A 12,437-nucleotide genomic window follows, 5' to 3' on the forward strand; every position below is an offset into this window, starting at 1 on the left:
GGTACACCTCTCCCTATAAATCTCTTCAGGCTAGTTTATAGAAAGACTATCATAAAGATAAGTTACAACTCTAGAAACAATATTACAAGGGTTGCATTTATTTGAAAAGATACCTTCCTTCCCTAATATTAAAGAAGACAGAAATCTCAACTTTACTTTCTTTAGGGGTAAGCTTGAAAAAATAAATTTTAGATTTACAAAAGTTAATTTTTTGATTGGTTAAGACCTCATAATGTTAGAAAACCCTAACAATAGTTAGCCCTAAAACATAAGAGATATCATCAACCTACATTAAGTGAGTTAACTTGAATTTGTATTTTAAATGAAAAGAGATAAGGTTATCAGAATCAATAGCATGGTTTAGCAAGTGAGAAATAAGTTAAACAACCAAAATATATAGGTTAAGAGAGAGGGGATTCTTTTGTCTAATACTCATTGGACCTTTAAAATAAGATAAGATGATTGATCATGATTGATGCATCAAGCAAAAGAGGAGGATAAGACACATTCCATAATAAAAGCAAGAAATTTAGGACGAAAGTTAAGAGAGAGGTTGCTTTTCATGATAGATGGTTAGACCTTTTCAAAGTCAATTTTAATCGATATAAGAAAAAAAAAAATTCCATTAGAACCATAGAGGGAATGGGCTAATTTTTGAGTAACTAGAATGTTATCATAGTGGGAATGGGATAATTTTTAAGCACCTAAAATGTTATCGTAGATAGTATGATCCTTAACAAAAGTCAACTGCTCAAAGGAGATTAGCTTATTTAAGAAATGTTTGATCATATTGGTAAGGATTTTGATAAGAATACGATAATTAATATTACAAATGGAGATATGCCAAAAATCCCTCATAATTAGAGGATTCTTTGTATTTAGGAATGAAAATAAAGAGAGTATTTGTCCAATCTTAATGAAGGACTATAGAAATTATGAAACTAAGTAAGAGACTATATTAGAGAGTCTTTCATGATATCCCAATAATGTCTATAAAATTTACGATCAATTTATTCAGCCTTGAACTCTCTTACCAAGAGAAACAATGAAAATTTAAATTTTCTCATAAGACAAATATTTGATCTGATTAAAAGTCTTATGACTTTGAATCCCACTAAGATAATACCATACAAGAGTGGGGTGCAAGAGTTATCATCCAACTAAAGATTATGGTCAATAAACTCAAATATAATAGTTTTATGATGTCAATGATAACGCTATTCACCTTAAAGTGGTGGATATAGCTTTGCCTATGACACCAAGTAATAAGGTTCATGGTTTTCCTCATTGATCCACTTAGTTTTAGCCTTACATCATTATTTGGTATTTACTTGTCTAGTGATAACTTAGAAATGGTTGTGAAAACATATCAACTTGGTGCTTTCAACCTCATATAGTCCTATGACAAACTCTTTGTTTTCAAGCACTAAAATGTGCTCTTGAAGCATATAGGAGATGTCCTATGATAGATGATGAGTGGAAGAATTTAGACAAACAAATAGTTAGGTTTATTCGATAATGGCTCAATGATAATTATCTTTCATTATGTTTCTACTAAAAATTTTACATTCTCTTTGAAAAAAATTGAAAATCTCTATGAGAGAAAAATGACCGGTAACAAGTTTTTCTTGATTAGAAAACTTGTGATTTTGAAATATAAAGAGGATACTTTTATTGTTGAGCATTTGAATAAAATACATAGTATTACGAACTAATTATCCTCTATAAAAATATCTGAGTTGCAAGTATTATTACTTCTTAGTTCATTACCAAAAAGTTGAAAGACACTAATGGTTTCTCTCAACAATTTCATCATAAATCAAGTAACTAGATTGTTGAATAAGAAATTGAAGAGAAAAAAATTCACAAGTATTTATCTAGAGAATAAACAAAAATCAAAGTCCAATTATAGAAGTGGTTCACATATGGTTAGTCAATATCAAGAAAAAATATTGTTTGTTATAATTACGATGAGAAAAGACATTGCAAATAATGATATTATGTATATCAATCCTGTGTACATAGGCAAGTTAGGAACACTAGTTTGGACGTATCATATATGTATGTTGTGTTTGTCAAAGCTTATGAACAGAAGCTAGCAGAGGCATATGTGTTGGAGGAGAACATGGCTGCTTTTAGCATATAGCAGCTTTAGGAATGAAAACTATGTGTGACGACACCTCGATTTGGTCTCATATCAAGATTAAATAAATTTATTAGGATTTAATGAAATCTAGAAAACAATAGCTTTGATTTAACAAAGTTATACAATCAATAATTTATGATTTATAATTTTCAGATGATTTACTATCATTATCTCCTGCCAAAACCACTCCATTAAAAAGAAGGAGAAATCTTCAATGATAAATCTCATAGCAGATTCAGAGCTGCCATCATCTACGCTGACTCAGTTCCATTTCCTTCTTCCCTACAATTCCCTCTATTATTAGATCAAATAAATTTCTTCTTCTTCCTGTCAGTTCACGGACAAATATAGACTATGTTCAGCCTCAGATTGATTACTATGGAGCACATGCGGATATGGGGAGATTCTTCACGTCGGGATCCCTCTTCAGCCTACTGTGGAGAAGCTAATGGTCAAACATCGAAGAAAGCAGCTCGTAATAATAATACCTTGCAGGAAGCTGGAAGAGCATCGAGTCCTTCTGGAGTCAAACAAAGTGGTGATCAAGTGGCACCACGACGAGCTCTCGGTCACAATCCACACTACCAGTTCGGTAGGGTGCATGCGAATCCACCATGTTCAAGCCTGGATACTCGATCAATAATTCTTGGCATGTTCTTGGTAGGTTGGAGGACAAGTTGGTGAGGCATCGCCAACTCTCTACCTCCACCCTCCGTTCAGTACTTCCACACGTTTAGTTCTCAAAAATGTGTTTGCACTGCAACATCTGCCTTCTCGGAAGCAGAGGCCACAGGACTGAGCGAGTGGCGTATGCATGCGTCCAGCACACAGCAGCTGCAGGGAGAGAAGGCAGACATGGCCATCGGAGTCCCCGTGAACAGTGTCCGGAGCACATGAAAGCAAGCGGCCGGACGGCGGAGGCGGAGGCGGAGCCCTCCCGATTTGACCAACCACGTGCGTCGGCTCTTTGTCCTCTTCCCGTGACTGTGTCTTCCTCACCGAATCAAGATCGCTCAGTGGTGGCAGCTTCATGTTTCAACAATGTCTTGTTGTCATGTGCAGTAGTACTCTTTATCTTCTAAGGAACATGGCCACCACTCTTTCTAATTATTCTTTTTTCCTTTATATTTATAATTATCTAATTATTTTTTTATTGGATTTTTTTTTAAAATATTTTAGATATTTCTCAATCAATATAAAAAAAACCTAAAATATCATTGAAAAAATTTTCCACAAAAATTTTCTATCTATTTCTTTATTAGTTTTAACAGTTACAGTGTTTTCTTTTGACTAGTTGTTTATAGTGTTTTTCAATATTATTTATCATATTTTTATTAAGATACTAAAAATACCATAAACACTATTAAAAAAACATAAGGGTTTGGTTGAGGTTACTCATTTGGATATTTATAGTATTTTCTAATAGGCTTTATAATCTCCTTTTAAAATACTGCAACAATCTAATTTTTAATATCTATTTTGGTGATTATATTTCTAAATTATTATAGATATTTATTTGAATCCTATTATGATATATCAAATTATTTCTAGTGTATTTTGATTCCACTCATTTACAGCATTTTTAAGTAGACTTTATAGTATTTTTGTTACGGTGGTCACGATATTGTAATATGTTAAAAATACTATAATAGACGAAAAAAAATTTTGAAAGAGAGTTTGGACATTTTTCAATTAAGGGTACTGTTTAGGGTTAGAAAAAAAGGATCTTACTATTTAGAGCCTCATTCTTATTATTCATAAAATAAAATAGGATTATCAATTGAGAAATACCCAAAATATGAGTCTTTTATAGAGAAATAATCCTTTTTTATTTTTTAGATTTTAGATTTTAAATTATTTTACATTTTAAAATATTTTAATTGAACATACCATCCTAATCAATTGACCTCCTAATTCCACTAATAACCTCAGACTTGATAGGAATTGTGATAACTATGATTAAAAATTCACCTGATTTCCGAATTCCTAGAATATATTGAAATGAGAAATTTTGTTTCTTTGTCTTCTATCATTTATTGCCTTTCTTTTCTAATTTTCAGGTTCTCTCTGATCCATCAAACATATATTTGCGAGTTACTAATGCAAGTAGCAATAGCAGCAATTTGACAATACCGACATGTTTTTGTTCTTTGACTGTTTGGTCTCATTCTTCAGCATTTATTAAGCACGACAAAGTGCTATTTTTCTCATGTCTTTCTCAATTTTTTTTGCCGTTCTCAATCTCTTAGTAAAACCAATAAAAAATATACTTCACGATCTTTAGTCACAGCTGCACCTGAAAGTTCAATGATCATGAAGGTTAATCAGCTAAACACACCAGAAATTTGGTCGCAGAGCATGCAATGCATCCCCGAGAAGAGCCAATGTTCATCCTCTCTCATTAATCGCATCCCAGTCCAAGATGCTGAACAAGAAGAAGATGCATTGCCTCAAAAGCTATTCAAGTCTCCTTTTTCTTCCCTGACATGGGATGCAAGGTTGAACAAAGAACAAGTGAGGTCCCACGCGATGACCATGCCCAGGCCAGAATGTTTTCGAGATCTCTGGATCCAAAAGGTGGGAGTTTGGCGTGTGGTCTTGTCATCTGAATCGTCCCTCCGTAATCCCCTGCGCTCTCGCTGCTTTTGATGCCTTGAATTTGCGTATGGAAGCCGTCATGAAGGAGCGAAGTTATTCTCCTTCGACCCGGTGCCAGTCAACGTCCGCCAGGCGTCACGCTGGGAAAAGGAGGACAAGACTTCAAACACCGATGTAGTTGCCGTGTACATGCAAACCAGTCTCTCTGCAGACGTCACACGAGGAAGGGGCGGTCTCTTTGCGTGTAGTGTTGTGAGACTTGCAGGGGATGAACAGGACAGCATAAACTCTGCAGAATTACTGCAGTGAATCATTTCTTCCCACGCTATTTATCTTACATTTGTACCAAAATCTTCTTTTTTATGGGAATCCATACTCAAGACATGATTTTGAGGGAATTCATTGGATGTCAAGAAAGAAGAGAGTACTAAAGCTTCTCGATCCCAAACCTTAGCAACACCCGTTGCAGTAACTTCCAACGACCGAGTATTGGTCCCCTCCCAAAGGCAATTCCCATCCAGTTATTTATAGTGAGTTGGTTCTGAATCACATCTATAACGCGCAGTGGTGGCACACACACTTCCTTCCTTTTCTGCCTCTCCACATTTCTGATTCCATGGACTACGAACGCATCCACAAGCCTTTGTCGCCTCGGGTAATCTCTAATCACTCGCCTTATCTTTCTCTCTTTTCCTCTCTGAGCTCAAGGACTGCTATCTGAGACTCCCAAACCTGAGCTCAAGGACTGCTATCTGAGACTCGCAAACCAAACCTGCTACATGGGTCCCCCGCCGCATCGATTTTGCTGCGGAACTTTTCGTCCCGTCGTGTTGCTTCCGCTCCGATTCGTTGCCTTTTCTTGTAATCATTCGAGCTTGAAATGACCAGAGATGGAGTCTACCGTAAAGATCACTTCTTGGGGGCTTGGATGGGGATTTCTTATGGTTTTAGTTGGATTTGTGGTTTAAATTTGGTGTTTTGCGGTTCAGAGCGCTGGATTCTCCCCTAAGAAGTTGCGGGCGATGCTGCTTGGAGTGGAGAAGAGGAGGAAGGAAGAGGAGGAGCTCGAATCGAAGACTTCGTTGAGATCCGAACCCTCTGAGTTCGATGACGGGAGTAAAGATCTCTCCTTTCTTGTATTGGTTGAACAAAGACGAGATTTTTACGCTTCGATTAATATAATGCTTTGGTGAAATCTTGCAGGGGCCAGTGCGGCGGATAGCTGCAAGGATGTAGAGTGCTCCACCTCGTCGGAGATGGCGAGCGGCCACAGATCGAGAGATCACGCGATGGGGTTTCCGAGGGTTAAGTCACAAGAAGAGGACTCTTTCGAAGCGGAGAATGTGTCATCTGGCTTCGAGTTCCAGAAGGCGGAGCGAACGCCGCCGCACCGGTTGACGGCTGCAGCAGCGTTCGTGCCGCCGTTCTCGAAGCCGGCACCGTCGAAATGGGACGATGCACAGAAGTGGATTGCGAGCCCCACATCGAACCGAGGTGGGAGTAAGGCCGGTGGAGGGCAGGCGAGGAGGGGAGGTTTGGCGGGATACGTCAGCCGACAGGCTGCGGCGAAGGTTGTTTTGAATGTCGTAGAGGAAGCAGACACTAAGAGGGTGGACGGAAGCCAAGCGAAGAAGGAAATCAGTGGGATTAAGAGCGTGAATTGGGTTGGAGAGCCTCATCCTCGTTTGGATTTAGGGGTGAAGCCTACGGTTGTGGTGGAGAATCCTGTGGTTGATTCTGCTGGTAATTTCGATCTCTTCTCGTCGTCTTTGCTTGTCTTCCTTGCCATTCTACAGCTTCTGTTTCATAAAAATGATTGGTTAGCTTTTACCTCTGCTGCTGACAGGTTCTTTATCATGTCTACTCCATCCTTTTATGATTCAGTCTCATAGTGTTATGTTGTTGCATCGTATTCTATACCATCATCCGAAACATTTGCATTCCTATTTGGTTGCCAAGTCATTATCCTACTGGTACGCATGCACTATCGCTTTTAATTGCAAATTATCAATGAACAAATCAGGTATTGTGTGCTTGGAGAATGAGAAAAACTTAGGAGGATCAGCCATAGATTGAAACAAAGAACAACAAGTTTTTGGTGTTTCAGTAAATAGTTTACTCGCCTTGTAACTCTCGGTTCAGTAACGCCAACTACAGTACCTCTTTTATTCCCCAGTGATGGCTATCCGATAATGATACACACATTTGTGAACTATGGAAATTATTAGTCTAATGCTAAGTCATTTCTTTTTGTAATCATGTAGTTCGAACAGGCATTTTAAGGACAGGATTAAATAGTGAATTACTGTAGAATTGAGCATCTGAACAGTGTTTGTTAGCACATTTATCTATCATTGCTGGCCCAATGATCATAGACCTTATTTGTACCTTGTTTGCTTGCTTTGTGATTATCGGTTTAGTCATATCAACCAAAGTACTTTTTTGTGCCCTAGTGATAGCTATCAGATAATGATATGTACATTGGTAAACTATTCAATGGAAATATCAGATAATGATACACACACTTGGAAACTATTATATGGAAATTATGTCATGAAATGCTGAGTCATTACTTTTTGTAATCCTCTACTTCAAACAAACATTCTAAGGGCAGAATTAAACAGTTAATTGCTGTAGTATAGAACATCTAAACAGAGTTCATTAGGACAAATATTTATCACTGTTGACCCAATAATCCTATACCCACCATTGTATCTTGCCACCTTGTCTTGTTCCTTACTTCCAAAGCTCATTAAATTTCAGAATTTTGCTTCGCTAGCCCCATGATAAACATTAGCCGTAACTTATACTGGATAGTTTCATTTCTTTTTACCACTTGTAAATCACACTTTACCACATCATGGAAATATGTTGTAGCCTTACCACCGTTCTTTGTGAAGATATGTACAATTTTGCTGCTTTGGTTTTTTGTTTTGGCTTCGGTGTTGTCCTAACATTTCCACCTTTAGGATATCCCTTCCAGTGCCATCCATGAGCTATTTAAAAAATATGGTGCTCAAACTTGGCATTTCTGCACTAAAGTGCCTTTGTCAACACTTCATGAGTACTGTTTGAATGTGTCTGACAGAAAGATTGTAGCACAGTTCCATAAGGAGAGGTAAACTGAGCTGTTAATTGTTTTCAGTAACTTAATGTAGGTGCAAGCTTCTTTTTTATTATTTCTAAATGCCACTGATCCATTTCAGCATCCAGATTCAGCTGCACTCCCTTTTTGGGCTTCTTACTTTTAATCTTCCCAACATTCTGATTTATAAGTGACCCTTATTTACAGAAATCCATCATCCTATTTAACTGTTTTTTGTGAATTTTTATATCCAATGGAAATTGAGTCATTTCTTCAATTTCTTCCTTTCTTTTCTGTATTCATGTCAGATCCAGTTCAAGTCTTGAACCTTTATACTAATCTTGATTGTTGGTTATTGGTAAAGTAAATGAAATGTTCTTTTTTATATTTAATTGATTGTTTTTTCTTTTCTTCAGTTAATATTTATAATTCTTCTAAGCCGTTAGAAACATGTCAAGATTCAAGTTTTAACACTAAAAGGAATCAAGGGAAAAAAATAGAATAAAGCTGAAACTGGTATATCTTATTATGTGTTGTTCTGATGTAGATCATAAGATGTGTAAGCATCAGCATTGAAATTAGTGCCTAGCAGCATATGAAGTCATAGAAGTTTCAGATATGGCATTCCATCCAAGATTTATACAATGTTACAGTATGAATCATGTTAACTTATTTTTGAGCCAGCTTTCGACCCTAATTTCCATGTTTCGTCACATGAACTCTTGCTTCCATAAAGGTTATCCATCTCTAGTTGAATAATCAATGAGTTACCTTACAAATCATCCTATAGTGTGCCCTGGCTTGGAAGATTTCATACAATCACAGTAGCCATGATAACTGCTGGTAGGTCAGGTTCTTTGCTATCATACATATCAAACGGCAGTTTATCTGATTAACAGAGTGCAAACATAGAAAAAGAAATGCTGGCAATTGACAAACTCAATAACATATGTTATCTTCATTCTTACAAGACGTCCTTGATGAATCTTGAGGACTAGATAGATGGAATCAGTAGGTGATCATTGTAGACCGAGGGCATCTTCCGTCAACTGTCTTTCAAACCAAATGGATTATCGAGTGCTGCATCATTGTCAACTTGCATCTTGACGAATACTCAGCAACTTAGCACGTTTGACCACTACTCATGTATGCAGTAAAAGGATAGAAAGCTTCTGAAAAAGTACCTGCTTTAATTTTCTTATTCTTTTGTGTTTTGCTTGTCATAGTCAAGTTCCGTATGTAACTTGTTTGTAGTTGTGGTGCAAACTAATTGTTTCAGGATCCAAAATCCTATGTTTCCCGTATAGTGACACAGCAAAAATGAATCCAAGATACTGAGTGATAAACCCAAGTGGTACATTCTTGATAGCAGGTCAAGTTAAAGTTGCAATTTTCAAAAATGAAATCATTTTCATTTTTTGATTCAAAAGAGATCTTTACCTTGATAGGAAAACTTGCATAATCTTGTATAATTTAGGCGATTGTAAATGCATGTCTTGCAATTATTGGATTTTCCATCCATGTTATGTTGTCATTTTATTCAATGATTCAGCCTACATGTGACAATGGAGTCATCGTTATATGTGACTTTCTGCAGTGAATCTTAGTTGGCATGATTCATCCACATCTATTCAGAGTGCAACTGCATTTATGACACCCGCACCAACTGTTAGGTCTGTATCCATGAGAGATATGGGCACAGAAATGACTCCTATTGCAAGTCAGGAGCCTTCTCGTACAGGAACTCCCGCGGGAGCAACTTCACCACTTTACAGCCCAACTTCTTCCCGGCCAGCAACTCCACAAAGAAGAGCTCCAGTTTCAACCCAGACTGACTCAGCTGACTGCCATGACGATTTGAACGATAAGGAGATGTCTGAAAAGGAGCTACAAAGGAAAACTAGGAGGGAAATAATGGTGCTAGGCCAAAAATTGGGCAAGACAAACATAGCTGCATGGGCCGGCAAGGAAGAAGAAGATACTGATGCATCAATTTCAACTATCACTGTGTCGAAGGATCAGCCAGACAAAAGTGTCGTCGAAGTGCGTGCAGCAGCCTGGGAAGAAGCAGAAAAGACCAAGTATCTTGCTAGGTAGTATTGTGCAAATAAACTCATGTTACTCCTTAGAGTTGTTCTTCTTTAATTGCTTAAGGAATCTGGTTAAGCATTGGTATGTGTGCAAATAGACTCATGTTGCTCTTCAGAGTTGTTCTCCTTTAATTGCTCGAGAAAGCTCATTAAGCATTTGTATTTATTTCTATCTTTACTCTCTTGCTATTTTTATCTAAAAGAAAATTAATTCCCAGGTTTAAACGAGAAGAGATCAAGATCCAAGCATGGGAAAATCATCAAAAAGCTACGATTGAAGCTGAAATGAGGAAGATTGAGGTACATTCTATTGTTTCTACAGATGATATGTTTTTATATTTCTGTAAATCTTAATTGAGGTTCTCGTGGTGCAACCGCTATTTGTTCCGACTTCAGATGTGTCCTGGTACTCGCATTATTTCAAGTTTGCCTCCATCTCTTAGAATTTATGTTAAGATAAATTAAGCATAATTCTAAAGAACAACAATCCGGCTTCGCTCAATTTGGAATACACATGTTTACTGAATTTGCTTTCGTGCTATTGCTGGTTTTCTTTTCCCACAACTGAAGTTTTCTGATACGATGATGCCCATCATTTGCAGGTAGAGGTGGAAAGAATGAGGGCCTGTGCACATGAGAAGTTAATGAACCAGCTAGCAGCTGTAAGACACAAGGCTGAAGATAAACGTGCTGCGGCCGAAGTCACAAGGAATCAGCAAGCTTCCAAAACTGCTCAGCAAGCAGAGTACATCAGAAGAACAGGTCGAATTCCTTCTTCATTTTCCTGCTGGAGTTGGTGCTCCTAGTGCACCTCAGTTTGAAGGAACAATCCAAGTTTAGTGTGACAAGAAGAAGTTTTCTTGGCTTGACGATGCTGTAGTCTCAGGTAATTCCCTTTTTTTTTGCCTTCATTGTAAAGTGATATAATTAACATGCCATCTGTTGAATTAAATCATGGCCGCTTTTAACTGAAATCAAATCATCATTCTTTATGGCCTTTCTTATCATGCTTTTATTTAGTGGGAAAGAACTTACACAGTTTTCTCAAAGTCATGTCCATTATATGATCTACCATGCAAGCCTTTGCAGCATTGGTTGAGACTCATATTGTCTATTTCTTCATGCTCAGTCTGGTGTCCCTTGATACATGTTCCATATCTCTTCACAGATATGCCCGTATCTTTATAGAATATGATGTGAATGGAGAATGAGTAGGCAATGACCCCATTAAAGAAACCAAGATTGGAATGTCTTCTTCATGGATATCATCACAGCAATCTCTTCTGGGTGGTGTTATCGAACTGTTGAAAGTTCTACTGACACGGGGGAAGCAGGTCACATCTTCCTGTCCTCTCTGGTCTGTCATACAGTGGAGGTGCAGTGTCGTCACAACGAAGAGCTTATTTTGTCGTTCAAGCCATTCTCATTCCAACATATATACCTCTGTCATCCAATCTGCAGCTTTGAGACACTTAAAGATAATTGAGAATTAATAAGATGATTAATTCAGGAAGAAGGATTCTGATGTGTTGATACAAAGTAACATAATAACATTCTATTACCAGTCAAATAAAACTGTGTCCTTAGGTTAAATTCCAAGGATACTTCTCACTGTTACTTATGAAGTTAGATTATTATCACTTCAAGTGACCATTTTATTGCCAGTGATTGAGATTTTTTCAAACAAATTTTTTTTTTACGTCTTGTCGTATTTAACTTTATTTTTTATTTTTTTAAATAAATATATTTGAATGAATAAAATCGTGCATGATTTATCCAAAATAGATAATTCTTTTCAACCGATGTCCATGATGATTAATCATATATCTAGACGTATAATAGCTTCGAACATCCTTGGTTGGTTTACAATAATATTTTCTAAATTTATTTTTTACGTTCTCCTTCGTCAAGAGAGATATGATACATGACATTATATCAAACATGCTTCTTTCTTCTTAAGAACTCTTTTCATACTTGAATTTCTTATCATTAGGAATAAGAATAATTCCGCATTATCCCCGACAATATGATTATGTGCTTTTCTTTTCTGTCTAATGTATTTGTTTCCTTTAGTAAGAATCTTGTCACTGGTGTCTTGCCAGATATTAAGTGCTTGTTTAGATGGGCAAAAGGAATATCCATAACCAGCAAGACACATCTGAAGTGGCATCAGTTGACATAGGTGTTTGTGTGCACATATTGGCACCAAATCACTGGAGACACCTCCAAACAAGAGAGATTCCAAAGTTCAATCCAAAATGTACACTTTTTCATGGTACTACTCTATTCTGTTCTGTAATTGGTGCAGATTGGCATTCACACTAATTGTATTTGGACTACTCTAAAGTTTGAATCAGGCTTGGAAAGGTTTTAATGGTTTTCTGGATAGCTCTACAGGTTTAGGAGAATATAGAACTTGGTTCTGTCAACAGATGGCAGATGGTGTGTTCAACAGATTTCAATCCCATTGCTGTCTTAAGAGACTAATACACTGAAGCCATGTTTTGATCATTTGTCT

The 12,437-nt window shown here is 37.0% G+C and overlaps 1 protein-coding gene across 4 annotated transcripts; it reads left to right on the plus strand.

Moving 5' to 3' along the window:
- The first annotated feature begins 5,245 nt into the window (after positions 1–5,245).
- Positions 5,246–12,301, plus strand: LOC103991201 (remorin 4.1). Of its 4 annotated transcripts, none has more exons than XR_672203.3 (7): positions 5,246–5,399; positions 5,734–5,860; positions 5,948–6,487; positions 9,427–9,922; positions 10,138–10,219; positions 10,522–10,805; positions 12,022–12,301. XR_672203.3 is itself a non-coding variant. In XM_009410597.3 (6 exons), exons 1-6 carry the CDS (start codon positions 5,361–5,363, stop codon positions 10,723–10,725), a joined length of 1,488 nt encoding a protein of 495 aa, XP_009408872.2. In that variant the 5' UTR covers positions 5,246–5,360; the 3' UTR covers positions 10,726–10,911. The 4 variants fall into 4 exon arrangements, 1 of the variants encoding a protein (XP_009408872.2); XR_672197.3 differs by lacking the exon at positions 12,022–12,301 and adding an exon at positions 11,088–11,530; XR_001975688.2 differs by lacking the exons at positions 5,246–5,399; positions 12,022–12,301 and adding exons at positions 5,406–5,646; positions 11,088–11,530.
- The last annotated feature ends 136 nt before the right edge of the window (positions 12,302–12,437 follow it).

Source organism: Musa acuminata, chromosome BXJ1-4, assembly GCF_036884655.1.
Source record: "Musa acuminata AAA Group cultivar baxijiao chromosome BXJ1-4, Cavendish_Baxijiao_AAA, whole genome shotgun sequence".
NCBI classification, from domain to species: Eukaryota; Viridiplantae; Streptophyta; class Magnoliopsida; order Zingiberales; family Musaceae; genus Musa; species Musa acuminata.

Bases quoted from the DNA above. Each gene is read 5' to 3' on its own strand.
- LOC103991201 (XM_009410597.3), top strand. From the start codon at position 5,361: ATGGACTACGAACGCATCCACAAGCCTTTGTCGCCTCGG. The intron at 5,400-5,733 runs GTAATCTCTAAT...TTTGCGGTTCAG, and splicing joins ACAAGCCTTTGTCGCCTCGG to AGCGCTGGATTCTCCCCTAA. The intron at 9,923-10,137 runs GTAGTATTGTGC...ATTAATTCCCAG, and splicing joins AAGACCAAGTATCTTGCTAG to GTTTAAACGAGAAGAGATCA.